General features: G+C 36.6%; 1 protein-coding gene across 3 annotated transcripts in view; it reads left to right on the top strand.

Annotated features, from left to right (window-relative positions):
* Positions 1 to 16,823, top strand: part of Kpna1 (karyopherin subunit alpha 1) — a 596,817-nt gene that overhangs the window by 564,907 nt on the left and 15,087 nt on the right. For 2 of the 3 annotated variants that reach the window (XM_048346771.1, XM_048346770.1), the window contains exons 3-5: positions 4,827 to 4,934; positions 7,696 to 7,795; positions 11,179 to 11,273. In XM_048346771.1, coding sequence (XP_048202728.1) covers positions 4,827 to 4,934; positions 7,696 to 7,795; positions 11,179 to 11,273 — 303 coding nt within the window. Of the gene's footprint in view, positions 1 to 4,560; positions 4,682 to 4,792; positions 4,935 to 7,695; positions 7,796 to 11,178; positions 11,274 to 16,823 lie in introns of those variants that run through there. The other variant, XM_048346772.1, reaches the window with a different exon arrangement.

The following is a 16,823-nucleotide window of genomic DNA, read 5'->3' as shown; positions in this document are numbered from 1 at the left end:
TTAGTAAACCACAGATCCTCTTATATGTGGAGTTACGCTTTTCACAGTATCATGTACATTTTAGGACCATCTGATGAAAGTTACTTGCTGACCTACACTGTGACACACATATTGTGTTTGTTTTTCAGGGCAGAGTAGAAATAAATTGTGGTTTAAAATTAATGGTTAAAACAATTTGACTCCTGATAACTACTAAATATTAAATGATACTGATAATACCTATCGGAAACTGGTAGCACATGTCTAATTCTGTATGATTGCAATTGTGCTTACAGACTTATTTCATTAATGATGAAAGATTTTTCCCGTCCAGCATGCTAGAAATTTTTCACTTGAACAGTTACATTAACTTGCATTTTTACCCCCTCTAGGGGTACTTACTACTTTATAAATTGTCTTTGACAAATGGAATATGCATGCCATTCAACTTTATTCATAACGTTAATGGGGACCTCATGCTAATAAACTAGACAGGGCCTTCTCTGCAGAATTCCTCCCTCCTGAGTATAGGACTGGACCCCTGTGGAGTGAGGAGAGTCTTCTCATATACCTAATTGTAGCTATTCTTTTTTTGCCTTTTAATGTTTACAGGTTCTGTATTATGCACCCCCTTTTCCATTTCTGACATTAGTAATTTGTGTTCTCTGACTTGTCCCCCCCCCCCCCTTAATTTACTTAGCTAGAGGTTTGTAGATTCTATTGATGTTTCCAAGAGCCAGCCTTTTTGGTTTTATAGATTTTTTTTCTGTTACGTTCCGGTTTTCAATCTCCTTAATACTTGTTTCATTTTTATGCTTTCCTGAATTTATTTTGGATTTAATTTTTCTTTTGGTTTCCTAAGATGAGTTATTTGAAATCTTTCCTGTTTTGTAATACATACCTTCAGTGTTACAACTTTCTCTCAAAACATTTCTTTTGCTTCATCCCACACATTTTGATAAGGTGTTTTTAATTTTAATTTAGTACAAAATATTTAAATTCTTTTTATATTTTCTCTTTGATCTATGTGTTACTATAAATATGTTTAATCTACATGTACTTGGAGATTTTTCAGCTATTTTTCTAGTTTTTTTCTGACTTCTAGTTTAATTTCATTGTAGTCTGATAGACACTTTGATTTCTGTTTTATTAAGTTGGGTATATTGTCTGTTTCATGATGTTTTATAGACTATATGTGTATTTTGTAGTTTTAGCATTAACGAGTCTATAGAAACTAATTCTGTCCAGTAATTGCTGAGGTTATTGGGTGCAGTTATGCCCTTATTGATATTCTGCCTGTCTCTCTCCTTCCTTCCTACCTATCTGTCTACCTACCTCTATCTCTATCTTTGGACCTGTCAGTTTCTGATAGAGATTTTTGAAGTCTCCAAGTACAAGTGAATTAATATATTTCTCCTTGTTACCTATATCAGATTTTGCCTATATATTTTGACACTTTATTGTCACCCTCATTCACGTTAAGGTCTATTATGTCTTCTTGGTGAATTGACCTCCTCACTATGTAATGTTTCTGAGATTACCTTTCTCTAAAATCTGTTCTGACTGAAACTATTTTTATCTATTCTTTGTTTTGGTTAGTGTTAACATATATGTCTATTGACTAAATGTATGCTCTTTATTTAACATGTCTTTTTTTTCACTTTTAAAAAAATTGTCCAAGTAATATACAGAGGGGTTACAGTTACATATGTAAGGCAGTGAATACATTTCTTATCATACTTGTTACCACCTCCTTTGTTCTTCTGTCACCTGCTCACCTCCCTGGTTCCCTCCCCACCCCTCCCAGAGTTGTACAGTTGGTTTACAGCATGTTGTCTTGTAAGTATTGCTGTTGCATTGGTTCTCCTTTTACCCTTTGTCTCTCCGTTTTGGTGTTCCCCTTCCATAGTTCCAATAAATGTACATACAATACCCAGTGTACCAAAGTCAATCACAGGAACGTCAGGGGTAGAACCATGGGAATGACAAAAGAAAAAGGCATAATTTCATATGGTATGTTGGAAATAACAAAGATAAACCACTTATTTCCAAATCTTGTAGTTCATTTTGCTTAAGATTATCTTATGTGATCATATGTACATTGCTATTGAGCTATTGGGATCCTCGGCTAGGACTATCCTAAACATGGATTTCTTTGAGATCCACTTTGACAATTTCATTTAATTTATAAAATTGGCATACAGAGTAATTACTAATGTGGATAAGTTGATGTTTACCATGTTACCACTTATATATTTGCTGCTCATGTTCTTTGTTCCGCATTTTTGTCTACTTTTTTTTCCTACCTTTTGTGCTCTGTGTGTGTGTGTGTGTGTGTGTGTGTGTGTGTGTGTGTGTGTGTGTTTACTGGGGCTTTAACTCAGGGCTTGGGTGTTGTTTCTGTGCTTTTTCTCTCAAGGCTAACACTTTACTACTTGAACCACAGCTTTATTTCTGCCTCTTTGGTGGTTAAATGAAGATAAGAAATTTAGGGATTATGGATTATAGGTGTGAGCCCACACTAGTGACCACCTTTTGTGATTTAATTAAGGATATTACACGATTTTCATTCTCCTTATGAGAATTTCAGTTCTGGGAACTGGAATTTCAGTTCTGGGACTTGGGCTTTCTAAGTAGGTACTATACAAATTGAGCCATGCTCTCAGCCTTATTTTGCTTTTCAAGTTATTTGTTAAGTAGGTCCTTAGGTTTTGGCCTCAGATTGGCCTCAAATGAAATCATTCTACCTGTGGTTTTCTATCTAACCATAAGTGTACCTCACAATGCCTGACTTGTTGGTGGAAATGGCATTTTGTAACATAATGTCCAGGCTATCCTTGAACCAAGGATCCTCTTTGGCCTACTTATAACCCTGTGATAGTTCTTCTATTCCTTCATCTCTTGTTTGGCATTCTGTTATTTATTTACTTGTGTATTTTTGTCTTGTTTATTATTTGCTTTTCAGTTTGGCATTCCGGTCTCCTTTTCCATGTAGTACTGGAAATTGCACCCAGGGCCTCATGCTTACTAAACTAGTATGCCTTACCACTTAAAACTGTGTCCTTGGCCCTTTTGCTTTTTTGAGATAAGATCCCTATAATTTTCTCCAGTCTGGCCTGAACTCTTATGATCCTTCTGCCTTTTAACTCCTGAGTAGCCGGAATTATAGATGTGATCTACCAGTCATCTTTATTTTTTGAGGCATAGTCTTGTTGGGTAGCCCAGGTTGGACTTCATCTCTAGATATTCCTGCCTTTTCCCTCAAGTTCTGATATTGTAGTCATGTGCTATTGGACCTGGGTACTTCTGGAAGTTTCTGAGATATCCTAAAGCTCTGAGATGATTTCCTCGGGTAATAAGCCATCAAAAACATTCTTCATTTCTGTTACAGTATTTTTAAGTGATTTCATTTCTTCTTTCTTACTTAGAATTTTTATTTCTCTCCTTTAGTTTCTTGTCCTTTCTTGTATTATTTAACTCTTAGAGTCCTTAGCATATATTGGTCATAGTTCACAAATTTCAGTCTGATGAGTCCAACATCGCTGACATAGTCTAGTTCTGACACTTCATCTTGTCAGGCTGGTTTTTTGTTGTTGTTGTTGTTGTTTGTCTTTAATCTTTTAGTTGACCTTGTAATTTTTTCCTTGACAATCTGGATGTAATATACCAATGAAAAGGAACGAAAATGAAGGTGGTTTTGTGTTAGAGTAATGTTGTCCCAATAAGATGAGTTAGAAAATTGTCTCCTCTGCTTCTGTCTTCTGGAAGAACTGATTGTGCACTGATAAGTACTAAATTGTCAAAGGGAACGTCCTATAGATGTTTAGAATTCTCACTGTGTTGCATCTGTACTCTGATTTGTGACGTCTGAGTTTGGGCCTGAGCAGTTTTAACCTCTTACTTGTCCGTGTAATTAAGCTGTTTGGATTTACCCTTCCTGAACTACACTGAAAACTGTCTAGGCACTTATCTGAAGGAGTCATGGGATTAATCTTGGAAGTTTTGAAAAATCACTGCCTGGTGGTACATACTTTTGTAAAGGCAGGAAAACAATATTATATTATTTTATGTATTGTCTGCTTTTTTAGCTGTTGAAGTTGGAGGACATGTTACTATGGCTTGATGAGTGTATGTTGCATTCTTCAGGGTATAATAGAAGCACCTAACGGTTGAGTTTGGAGTATTCTACACAAATTAATAGATGTTTTGTAGTATTCAAATAGTCATCTTTCCTTGTCATGATTCCTAGAGAGATTGGGAAGGTCAGAAGCTTCAGTCCACTATCCTTGAAGACTAAGATTGTTCTAGTATCTTTTCTTTTTCTCCTTTTTTCTTGCTTTCTTTCTTGTGACAGTACTGGGGCTTGCTCAGGGCCTTGTGTGTGCTCTCACTTGGCCTTTTTTACTCAAGGTTGGCAGTTTACCACATTTCTACGTTTAGTATCATTTTTGTCCTCATTTTCCCTGAAAATGTTAAGATTTGCTGTGTGTTCCCTATCACATAAAAAGGTGAGGCATATGGGCAAAGGATTCCTAGGCCATTTTTCCAGCCTTACAGTTTTTGTTCCTTCCAGCATTATTACTTTATTCACTGTCAGAACTCTCAAGTTTTATGCCATCAAGTATTGATTGTGCACATGGTTATAGCTAACTGTATTAGACACAGACTATGGAGAAGCCTGCAATTGTACTTCATCAGGAAGGCCTAAAGGCTGCACAATCTTTAGAAATTTTTAAATGACTTAAAGAGCTTCATCCCTATTGCAATTTGGAATGGAGTACTTAGTAGTATTTGCACGTTGAACTCCCTTGAGTTAAAATTACATTATTTATTATCTTATTTTTCAGTTATTCAAGCGAAGAAATGTTGCTACAGCAGAAGAGGAGACAGAAGAAGAAGTTATGTCAGATGGTGGCTTTCATGAGGCCCAGATTAATAACATGGAGATGGCACCAGTAAGTAAGATATTAAAAAAAAACTTGTTTTAGTGTTGAAGATAGGAGATACAGATTTCTTTTTAAAATTAATTTAAAAAATTATTTTTTTATAGTGGGGCTTGAACTTGTGGCTTATTCTCTCCCTTGGGTGTTTTGCTCATAGCTGGTGCCCTACCACTAGAGCCTCTCTTCCAGGTTTTGCAAGTCTCTTTTTGAGTTTAAGAAAACATTAGGTTAGATGACTATAAAAGATATTTAGTATTTTTTAAGAAGTTACATATTTAATCTTCTTGGGTTATTACATGCTTATGGTATTTTTGGGTAGTAGGTAGTAAAAAACATCAACTAAATTAGAGAGATAATTCAGCTATGAAACTTTACATAGAGTCAAGTGTGGTGATACACATTTTCAGTCTGGCACTAGAGTGGCTGAGGCAAGATTGGGAGGTCAGTGTGGGTTACATACACCTTGCCTTAAGTTAAAAGAGTATGTGTGTCAAAACAGAATTGTACCTCATAAAACTGCAGTTATGTTTAAAATTTTTTAAATATTCCCTTCAAAACTTATAAAATTTATAGTTACAAAATTAATATACAAATTGAGAATTTGAATCTATATCAGAACTATTGGGATATTCTGTTATAAATTGTTCGCAGCCAATAAAGATATAGAACTTCTAATGCCTTATTAATACATAGATCATAGGGCCAGGTGCTGGTGGCTCACACCTGTTCAGGAGGCTGAGATCTACTACTAGCTCATGGTTCAAAGCCAGTCTGAGTAGGAAAGTGTGAGATTCTTACCTTCAATTAATCACCAGCAAACTGGAAGTGGAGCTGTGGCTCAAAGTAGTAGAGCACTAGCCTTGAGCAAAAGAGCTCAAGGATAGCGCCCCAGCCCTGAGTTCAAGTCCCATGACTGACAAAAAATAGATCACACAGAGTACATTATACAAAATATGAAGATATCACAATGATACCCTCAACCCACACATACCTTTTGAGATAAAGTGTCTAGTCAGCTTGGACTGACCTTGGAACTCATAATCCTTCTACCTCAGCCTTCTGAGTGCTGGGATCATAGGTGTGATTTAACGTGCCCACCTTTTTCTTTAAATCTTAAAAAAAAAAAAAAATTCTATTCTGGGATTTGAACCTCAATCCCATACTTTTTTTTTTTTTTTTTAAAGAAAATGCCTTCTGCCTTAATTATCTCAGTATTTTCCCCTCGTGGCAACTACTATACCACCATTACTCAGTTTTTGTTCATTCCTTTTTTCTCCCCTGGTTTAAACTCTGGTACTGTCCCTGAGGTTTGTTTTGCTCAGGCTAGTGCTCTACCATTTGAGCCGCATCTCTACTTCTGGCTTTTTCTTGGTAGTTTATTGGAGATAAAGAGTGTCATGGACTTTCCTGCCCTAGCTAGCTTTGAACCATGATTCTCAGATCTCAGCCTCTGGAGTAGCAAGGATTACAGGGGTAAGCCACAGACACCCAGCTTCATTTATTCTTTTTGAGAGCTTTTGAGTGTTAAAAGAAAATAAATGTTCCTACCCACAACTTCTTTTTCCTATGTAGACAGAAGCATACTACACAGAGTTATCTTGTAGTTTTTTTCTTTATTTTACTTTATATATATTCAGTTGATAAGTTTTCTTTTGGATTTGAGAAAAGATTTGGATTTGATATAGACATTATAGCCAACACATTATTTTGTTGGTAATTTTTAATGGTTTTTAAAACATTCTTAACAATTAATAAAAATAGTTCAAATGAATTAATATTTTATGGTCTGTATTAGTCTTTTCAGAGAAATAGAGCTAATGAGAGAAGTTACTATGGTTCACATAGTGGGAAACTAAAATTTTTTAAATTAGGAATTTTAAATAATTGGTAGTGCTACTAGAAGGTATAGTTTATACAAAACCACTGTTTGCTCCTTCAGGTAATACTAGTTTGAGTATCTACTATATGACAGCCATTAGTGAGTGTGGTAAGATTAGCATTGAAAAGTAACTTGATGTGCCTCATTATTACATATAATTTTAATATTTTGTTTGACAGAAAAAACACTAAAAAAGGCTAAGGTCTTGGGCTTTCAAGGAGATTACAATAAATTGGGGGGGAACACGAGCACAAATAAAAAAGAACTATTTAGTGATGGTAGGAGTTGGGCGTGGAAGTAAAAGGCATGTGAGAGCAATAGAGTGTTTTAGGTTTTGAAGTAATGAAAAACCTCTTTCACAGCTTAACCTTTAATTTTGATGTTAGCCATATAGTGAAGGAGGGGAAGGGATGTTAAGCTGTTTGGTTTGAACTCAGGGAGGACCTAGGCACTGCCCCTCAGCTTTTTTATTCAAGGCTGGCACTCTGCCAATTCAGTCACACCTCCGCTTCTGTCTCTTTGCTGGTTAATTTCTTTCTCTTTGCTGGTTAATTGAAGGTAAGAATCTAAAACTTTCCCTGCCCAGACTGACTTTGAACCATGATCCTCAGAGCTCAGCCTTTTGAGTGGTAGGATTGTAGGCAAGAGCCACTGGTGCCCAGCTTTGTCTTGTTACTTACTACACATATTACTGCCTCCCTATTGTATGCTTTTTAATAATAGACAAAAATATTGACTTCATTGAATGAATACTTATTATATATTTTTGCATGTAAACTTTATATATCTGTGGATAATCTTGGAGAAGTGTGATTAAGTTTATTACCACAATGTTATTTTTTATTTCATCTGAATTAAGGTTAACATTGTGTTTGCTTTTTGTTTGTGATCCAGGGTGGTGTCATTACTTCTGACATGATTGAAATGATATTTTCTAATAGCCCAGAGCAACAACTTTCTGCAACACAGAAATTCAGAAAGCTGCTTTCAAAAGGTAAGATCTGAATATTTTTTTCTATATGAAATGATACTTTTTTTTCTGTAAAATATTCATCTGTGCAGTGGTGGCTCATAACCTGTAATCCTAGCAATGCAAGACAGCGCAGGCAGGAAAGTCCATGAGATTCTTATCTCCAATTAGCCACCAAAAAGAGCTAGAAGTAGAGCTGTGGTTGAAGTGGCAGAGTGCTAGCCTTGATTAACAAAGCTTGGCGACAGCACCCAAGCCCTGAATTCAAGCCCTATGACTGTCCCCCTCCCCCCAAAGTATCCTTTTACATAATCTCTTTTCAGACTGCACATAATTTCATTTTTATAGTGAACTGGCCAACATGTTATGTTAATTCTTTTTAGGAAAAATTTTAAAATATTACTTGAAAGAGCAATACTTGATTGATTATTTATTTATTTATTTATGGCCAGTCCTGGGCCTTGGACTCAGGGCCTGAGCACCATCCCTGGCTTCTTCCCGCTCAAGGCTAGCACTCTGCCACTTGAGTCACAGCGCCACTTCTGGCCGTTTTCTGTATATGTGGTGCTGGGGAATCAAACCGAGAGATTCATGTGTAGGAGGCAAGCACTCTTGCCACTAGGCCATATTCCTAGCCCAATACTTGATGATTTTAATGTTAGTATACTACTGAAAGTTAAGTATGGATTTGTTAGTGGTTAAGTTAACATTTGTTTGGTGTAATAAGTATAGTATAAGACTGGAGTAGTATGGGACTTGTCACTCTAGGCAAGTAAAAATAATTCTGAACCATATTAAAATATTGAGAGTAAAATACTTGAACTTTCCAGTGGTAAGTTATAGTTGTTAATAGTGATTAAAAATATTAATATGCTAGTTGCCATACTCTCATGCTTATTATCTTCTCTAATGAGGAGACTGAGATCTGAGGACTGGCTTAAGGGCAGTCTGGGCAGAAAAGTCCAATTGACTATCTTCAATTAACCAGCAGTAAAAGCTGGAATAGAGTGTGGATATGCTCTTGAATTTAAGACTTGGTACTGGCACATGTGTGCACATACACGCATGTGCAGACACACACACACGCACAAATACATCCTTTGAAGTTAAATAGAAGGAGAACCTATCACCATAATGCACATACCTAAAAACTTGTTTTGTATGACAACTTACCAGTATTAAAAGTGAAAGTATGGGCTGGGGATATAGCCTAGTGGCAAGAGTGCCTGCCTCGGATACACGAGGCCCTAGGTTCGATTCCCCAGCACCACATATACAGAAAACGGCCAGAAGCGGCGCTGTGGCTCAAGTGGCAGAGTGCTAGCCTTGAGCGGGAAGAAGCCAGGGACAGTGCTCAGGCCCTGAGTCCAAGGCCCAGGACTGGCCAAAAAAAAAAGTGAAAGTATACTTCCCACATCTCTATAGCTATTGTCTCTTTAGCATGCCGAGCCTAATGATTTCTCATAAAGTGGGGCTTTTTAAGGCTTTTGTGACCTACTATATATTCTGATTTGACCTACTATATGTTCTGATTTGCCAGTATTCCTCTTTAAAAAAATAAGTATTTAAGCTGGGCATGGTGACACACCCAGCACTCAGGAAGAGTCTGGGTCTGGAGAGTTACAAATTTAAGGTCAATCTGGGCTATATACTGAGTCCTTGTATCCAAAAAAATATATTACAGAATCATTAGAGCATGATGAGGGATTGCCTTCTTTGTCCTAAAATTATTCCTTCCAATAATATAAGAGATTATAGTTTCTTTTTTATTAGTCATTGCATAGTAATAGTCTTTTGAGTTTTCATTAAACATATATAGCCAATCCTGGGGCTTGGACTCAGGACCTGAGCACCGTCCCTGGCTTCCTTTTACTCAAGGCTAGCACTCTACCACTTGAGCCACAGCATCAACTTCCCAGCCTTTCTGTTTATGTAGTGCTGAGAAATCGAACACAAGGCTTCATGCATGCTAGACAAGCACTCTACCGCTCATTAAACTAAATTTACTAGTGGTTTTCTTTATGAATTGTGTTTTGTGAGATTGCATTTTATAAAATGTAGTTGCTAAATGACAGATATGCCTGTAGTTCTAACTTCTAAGGAGGCTGAAGAAGATCATTGACCCCCAAGAGTTTGAAGGTAGCCTGAGCAACATAGGGAAGAGAACTCATGTCAAACAAATAAAATCAAATGCTAGCTTAGCACTTGGCTCATACCCATAATCCTAGCTACTCAATAGGCTGAGATGTTGAGGATCACAGTTCAAAGACACCCCCTCCATAAGACTCTTAACCTCCAGTTAACTATCAGAAAAAGCCCCAGAAGTGAAGCTGTAGTTTAAGTGGTAAGATCACTAGCTTTGAGCAAAAAAGCCCAAGGACAGCATCCAGGCCCTGAATTCATGCCGTAGGACTGGCACACACACAGAAATTGCTGGAACTCAGAATGTAAGCAGTAGAATGCTTACAAAGGCTCTATAAAACAACCAAAAAAAAGTCTTTTGCTGAATTTTGTTTTATTCCTATTTTATTATCAGTTTTGGTGCATATTTTTATAATTTTATCATATTAATCAGTTGTTACAAATTTATTTAGTCGAGTAATTGATAAAGTGAAAACAAAGTATATGTCATTATTAGAGCCCTTGTCAAATTGAACCTCTTACAATAAGACTACTAACTTGGCAAAGATTCTTTATAGATAATACAGTGATCTTACTGCATATTTTCTGGCATTGCCCCATGCACATTTCACAGTTTGCTGTGTGTCTGCTGTGATTACTCTCATTATCTGGCATTTCCAATCTGTTACCCAATTACTTTATTGAAAGACTTCATTACAAGGTACTTACTGTCATAGCTGAAAATGAGAGTAATTTGGCAAGTAAGTCTTAATTCCTGCTGGTACTCATCACTACAAGGTATTGAATTATACCCTGTAAAACACACTGTAAATCCTGTAAGGCACTTTTTCAAGACAGCCTTACAAAAAACAGTATGGAAAACAAAACTGACAAACTGAAAGCTCATGTTACAGAAAACCAGCAGAAAGTTTATAAGATGCTAATTTCAGTTGTCTGGATGTTTTTCTTTTCCATTGTTTTCTGGATTTTCTAAAAATAAGAGTTGGAGTAATTTTTAAGAATTCTTAGGGTTTGTGTGTATAGCTCAGCAACGTCCAGCACCACAAAAAGAAAGAAAGCTTCCTACCACTTCAGACACAAAGAACACTGCCTGTTCTTAATTTTCCTATTAAAGATTGTTGGTTTATGTGAAACCTTTAACACTGCCCTTTCTCAGAGTGGTGAGGCCCAATAAACAAAGGGAGTATTGGGAAATAATTTTGAGCTATAAAGTCCTTACACTGAAATCAAAGGATTGTTTTTCTTTTTATTTTGTATGGAAACAGAGCCAAATCCTCCTATTGATGAAGTTATCAGCACCCCAGGAGTAGTTGCCAGGTTTGTGGAGTTCCTCAAACGAAAAGAGAATTGTACACTGCAGGTGCGAACATTTTCATTTCATAGCTCTTGGAAAATTTTATTTTATATATGAATTTTTTACTTACTTTAATCTCTATGAAGGTTAAATTTGTTTATAATGATATTCCTTAGGAGTACATTGCAAGTTGTTCTTATAGCTTTATTGACATGTAATACGTACTTGGCTGTGCTCTGTAGAATTTCTGTCTTTAGTCATTTAAAATGTTTTGTAATTATTATTGTAGGTAATTCATAAGAAGGAAATGTATGAAATAGACAGCCATTATAAATAGGAACCTTATAAATAGGCTGCATAAAAATTGATTTTGAGGGTTTTGTAGATCATACAATGTCTCAAGATGGTGCCACATGAGCTGGATCAAAAACAACTTCCAATCCTCCTTCTACCCTAAAAGAGGTGCTGAAGAGAGACTGCTTTGTCAGAGTCTATGTGTGTGCTTCCTGCCAGTATCACTTTGATATTTCAGTACTGTTTTGTGTAGAGGTTCCAAGAAGAAATTCTGCAGCCTCCGAATTAGATCATTTTCACAGTAAAAAGAACCAACTGCCAACCGATCTTTATCCTTGGAATTATGTACAATAAAAAAAAAAGCTGTGTGTTTTTCTGAATGAGAGTTGGATTTTTTTTTCTTGTGTTTTTTTTTCTAGACTTCCTTAGAATAGCCAGTGGAATCAGTATCAATATTTGTTAACAGGTGTCTGTGATCTCAGAATTGTCAGCCTTGTATCTAATCTGAATGCTTCGGACTCTTCTAGACTGTGCAACTATAAAATTGGGTTAGGTGTCATGGAGATCACAAAGTGAGATTGTTTTTCCACAGTAATAGTTGACAATAAGTTAATCATAAAACTCCCATTGTGGTTTTACCTTATTTTAATAGTGGTTTTTGTAGGGACAGGGGCAATTTTATAAATGGTAACCCATATCTCCAGGCTTCTAACTGGCCAGATCATTTCCTAATCTTACAGCTTTTTTCTTGGTATTCTCTCTCTCTTTTTAATCCTTCCATTCTTTCTTTTACATCTTTATTAGAGTGATTTCCTTACAGGGAAAACAAGCAATACAGAAAAGGTAGAGTAAGTACTTCGATGTCCCATCAATTTTTCTTCTCCAGTGTGACATTTGCCAATCCCTGTGTTTATTTGAATTAAGATTCTGTTTTGCTAGCTGCTTCCTGGATTGTAATTCTGGTCCTCATCTAAGGCCAAAATCACCAGACACCTGAAAAATCCTGTTCACCCTGAGCACAAGGGAAGAGAGAGACTTTACTCAGAAAAAAAGGAAATCCAGACAACCAACACTGCAGAGAACAGAGCCTGAGCCCCTAAGCAACCTGCCAAGAAAACCAGAGGGACCAAATGAGGAGCCTTACTGCAGTTTATCATTTGAAATGCTTTGTAGGAAAAGGGAGGTAGGGAAAATTATCATTTTGTTCATGCTAACAAAAATGTTTCTGTCCTGTCTCTGGGAATGAGTAGAGTTGAGAGATAAACTGATTTTTGCTGTTCTAGTGGCAGTTCTTCCTAGGTGGTTTGCACAGATCCAATTTCTTATGCATTAAAGAAAGAAGTTTTACTCAAAATGAAAAGTCAGAGAAATGAGTCTTATCTTTACATTCTCTACATAAGAAATGAATCTTATCTCTACTCCACAGAGTACAATATGTTCTCAGAATGCCCTCTCTTGACTAGCACATGTAAGTGAGTCACCATTTTTTGCTTCAGTGCTCTCTAGTACTAGCATGTACATTTAAAGTGTCTGAAGATGAAAACCTTCAGAAATACCTGCTTTGATGCTATCTAAATTTCTAGACGGTACTCTTGTGCAGACTAATAGGCAAAAAGATTAAAAATGATTTCTGTGCAAGTGACTACCTCATGTTCTCACAGTTTTCATTTTAGCTGTTCTAAGACCAAAAAATAACATTATTTGAAGAATTGTCCTCCAGCTTTCTTTCTGTGTTAATTTAAGCACAGGATGGCATTCTCAGTCCATTGTGAATAATGGTTAACCTCTGAAGCAGAAAGCAAGAATATTCAAGGAGGCTTAGTCAGGAGGCTTGGTGATCTGCTTTATATAATCAGACTTGCTCCTGTAAGCTGGGAGGATACTCCTGTTTTCTTAGCACTAAGATATATAAGCTAGCTCTTGTACTCCTGCTTACTGAGCCAGAGCTACAAATAAAGCATATCTGAAATAGGGATTTTGCCATCTCTTCCAGAAAGAGAGTCAATACTGTATAGTAAGAGGACTTTTGTTTATATGACTCACCACTTAAACAACTCTCTAATAAGCCCAAGGGACAAACTTAATTTTCTATTATGACTTCCCCAATCAGTAGGTTTGTTTTTGTTTAGTTTTTAGCATTACTACCCAGGAACAAATTCACCCTCAAAGTAGTAGAAGTGAGCTTTGGTCTAATCTAGGATTTGAAAGCAAGCAATGACACCTAGATCAGACATATTTAATTGATCTTTTAACATGAGACTGATCTTTATGGTATGTTCTATGGACCCATTTTTCTACAGTGCTATGATTTTGCATTCTTAAGCCCTTATTTAAAGAGGCTTATAAAAATATCTACTATAGATAAGCAAATTGCTTCTGCTTCTAAACAATAGATAGGTACTTTTCCAAAAGTTCTAAATTTGAATTGAGTTGGCTTAGTTCCCCTTTCCTGCTTTTCTTGTCCCCTCTAAAAGCTTAATGTGATAAACTGCAGTAAGCCTTCATCCTCCTATGCTTTTTCCCATCTTCATTGACCTCTCTGCCTTTCTGGAAGGTTGCTCAGATGACTCAGGCACTGTGCTCTGCAGAGTTTGATATCTGGGTTTATTTTTCTGATGCGAGCCTTTCTTTTCACTTGCTCTCCAGGTGAGCCTGGCATTTGCTAGGAACCAGAGTGGAACCGGCAAAGTGGCCAGCAACAGAGTCCTGATCCAAATGGAGAAAGGGAACCCAGGCGTACCTCAACCTGGAGTGGGAAACTTGATAGGAGGTCAGAAGTACTTCAGCTTTGGATTCTCATTTCCCTTATTTAAGGAACTGAGCACCAGAAGGTAGAGACTGAGAAAGGGGAGAGAGAAAACATCAAATCTTTAGTATGCAGATTTCAGTGGCAGCCTTTAGCAGGTTTTGGACAGTGAAAAATACTAGTGAAATTATCATTATAAGCAGTTTAGCTGCAAGTAGGTTCCTTCTGTGGTTCCATTCTTTGTTTATTGGTAGTTTAAAACACAAGGAAAGAGTAAAGGTTTTATCTGTTTGGGCCACTGTATGGATACTAAAGGTGATACCATTTCTTAGGAACCCCCCCTCGTTTTATTTTTCTAGAGTCATAATACATTAATTTTTTTAAAGCTGCTTCTTAATAGAAAATATTTTTACCATTAGTTCTGGGCTCTCCCATATTATAACTTTCTCAGGTTAAATTCTTACTTAGTACCCAAAGCTCTAATATGTTACAAAAATAATAAAAAGACTGAAAATCTCAGTGAAATATAAAGTACAGATCTAGACTATAATGGAAGGGAAGTTAAGTAGTTCAAATGCAAGGTTTCAAGAATCTATTTAACATTAAACATTGCTTTTTCCAACATTAACAGACCTGTACTCTAAAGAAATTGTCCTTCTCGTTGCATCACACACACACACACACGTAGAAACAGGAATTTTTTTTATAAGGTGAAAACACCAAAGTACTTGTATTTGTGCTTTATTAACGCATGGATACTTTGTCTTCAGTGACTCTCATTTATAGTTACTCATCTATTTTTGTCTTGAAAATAACAAAACTACCTTTCAGTTTCCATTCTTGAGTATTCTTGCATTTACAGTGATTGTCATCATGCGCTTCTCAATAATAAACACAACTGTCCTGCTGGTTCTTTTGCTGTGATATAGTATTGGTTTGGTTGATGGATGGATTGATCGATCAATTGGCCTATGATGTTCCTAGGTAGTTCCTCTTGGGTCATCCTGCCTCAGCTTCCTGAGATTAGAGGCATGCATACTACACCTGGCTTAGTTTCCAGTCTTGTATCATCCACCTTCAGGGCATTTTGACTCCTTTTTCTTTGTTATAATCATTGTCGATTCATTTTGTTTTTGTTCAATTCACTTAAGTAGCTCCTGGATTTGCCTCATTTCCTCTGAGTTCTTTAGTGCTAAACTCAGCAGTTCTGGTACCATTAATATTCAAATTGATTTTAACCAATAGCTCTTCAACATGTTTTTTACTTACTTTAGTTATTATTTCGTTTGCATCAAAACGTCACTGCAGCTGGGCCTGGTAGCTTATGCCTGTAATCCCACTTAAGAGCTATAATCAGAAGGATTGTGTTTTGTGGCTAGTCTAGGCAAAAAAGATTGTAAGACCCAATCTTAACAAATATGCCAGGCATGATGGTTCATGCCTATAAGCTCAGCTATATAGGAAGCATGGGTAGGAAAAATTGAACAGGAGTCAGATTAAGGGGATTGAAGTCAAGATGACCCTCTACAAAACCACTAACTAGACCAGCTAGCTGGGCACTGATGGCTCACACTGTAATCTTAGCTACTCAGGAAGCTGAGATATGAGCATCCAGATTGGAAGCAAGCCTAGGCAGGACTGTCTGTGAGCCCCTTATCTCATAAACTACTAAGAAAAAGCTGCAGGTGGTGGTGTGGCTCAATTGGTAGAGCATTAGCCTTGAGCCACAAAGAGGCTTGGGGACAGAGCCCAGGCCCTGAGTTTAAGCCCCAGGACCAGTAAAAAAAAAAACAAAACCACTACCTATCTGAAAAATAACAAAAATTAAAAAGGTCTAAAGGTGTGGCTCAATTGGTAAAATTCTTATGTAATAAATATAAGGCTTTGATTTCAAAACTCTAGTGCCACCAAATCAAAAAATCTCACTTGCAGATCTTTTTGTCTGTATTAGATAGATAGGTCAATCAATAGATAGATCTTATTTCCAGATTGCTTTTACTCAGAATTTTCATTTCTTTTCACATGATCTCTGCAGTGTCTGGTGATTGTTGAGCTTTGGGGTGAGGTTCCGGCAGGATACTGGCTTTTATACTTATATCATATAATTTTCCTAGTAAGCAAAAGAAACTATTTTAGGTGAACCCTTGTTTCTTTAACACAATCTGGCACATTGTTATTGAGATTTCTTGCCCTGAGAAATAAAATTAAAAGCAATTAAATGTTCCTGTAGTAGTGTTACAGGTATGTTTTAGAGAGACTTAAAAGGCTTTGAATATTGTTTTCATTAGTAAGTTCATTACAGAGATGAATGTGTCTAAGTTTTGTGGGAGTATTCAGATTTTAAACTAAGTCTCCTGAACTTTGGCTCCAACCATATCTTACCTTTTCAATTAAAATTTATGGTTCTCTTTAACCCTGTGATGCTCCTAGTCTGGGCCTCCCTGCTGTTGTAACATCCATGTCTAGGATACCATTCTACTTTACCATACCTGTTTGTCACTTACAAGTTTGTTTTGAACATTCACCCCTCCCCTAACATTCCCTCCCCCTTCCTTTTCTTTTCACTCAGTATGATT

This window comes from Perognathus longimembris, chromosome 5 (genome assembly GCF_023159225.1).
Source record: "Perognathus longimembris pacificus isolate PPM17 chromosome 5, ASM2315922v1, whole genome shotgun sequence".
Taxonomy (NCBI): Eukaryota; Metazoa; Chordata; class Mammalia; order Rodentia; family Heteromyidae; genus Perognathus; species Perognathus longimembris.
This window is presented reverse-complemented; position numbering and strand designations above follow the sequence as displayed.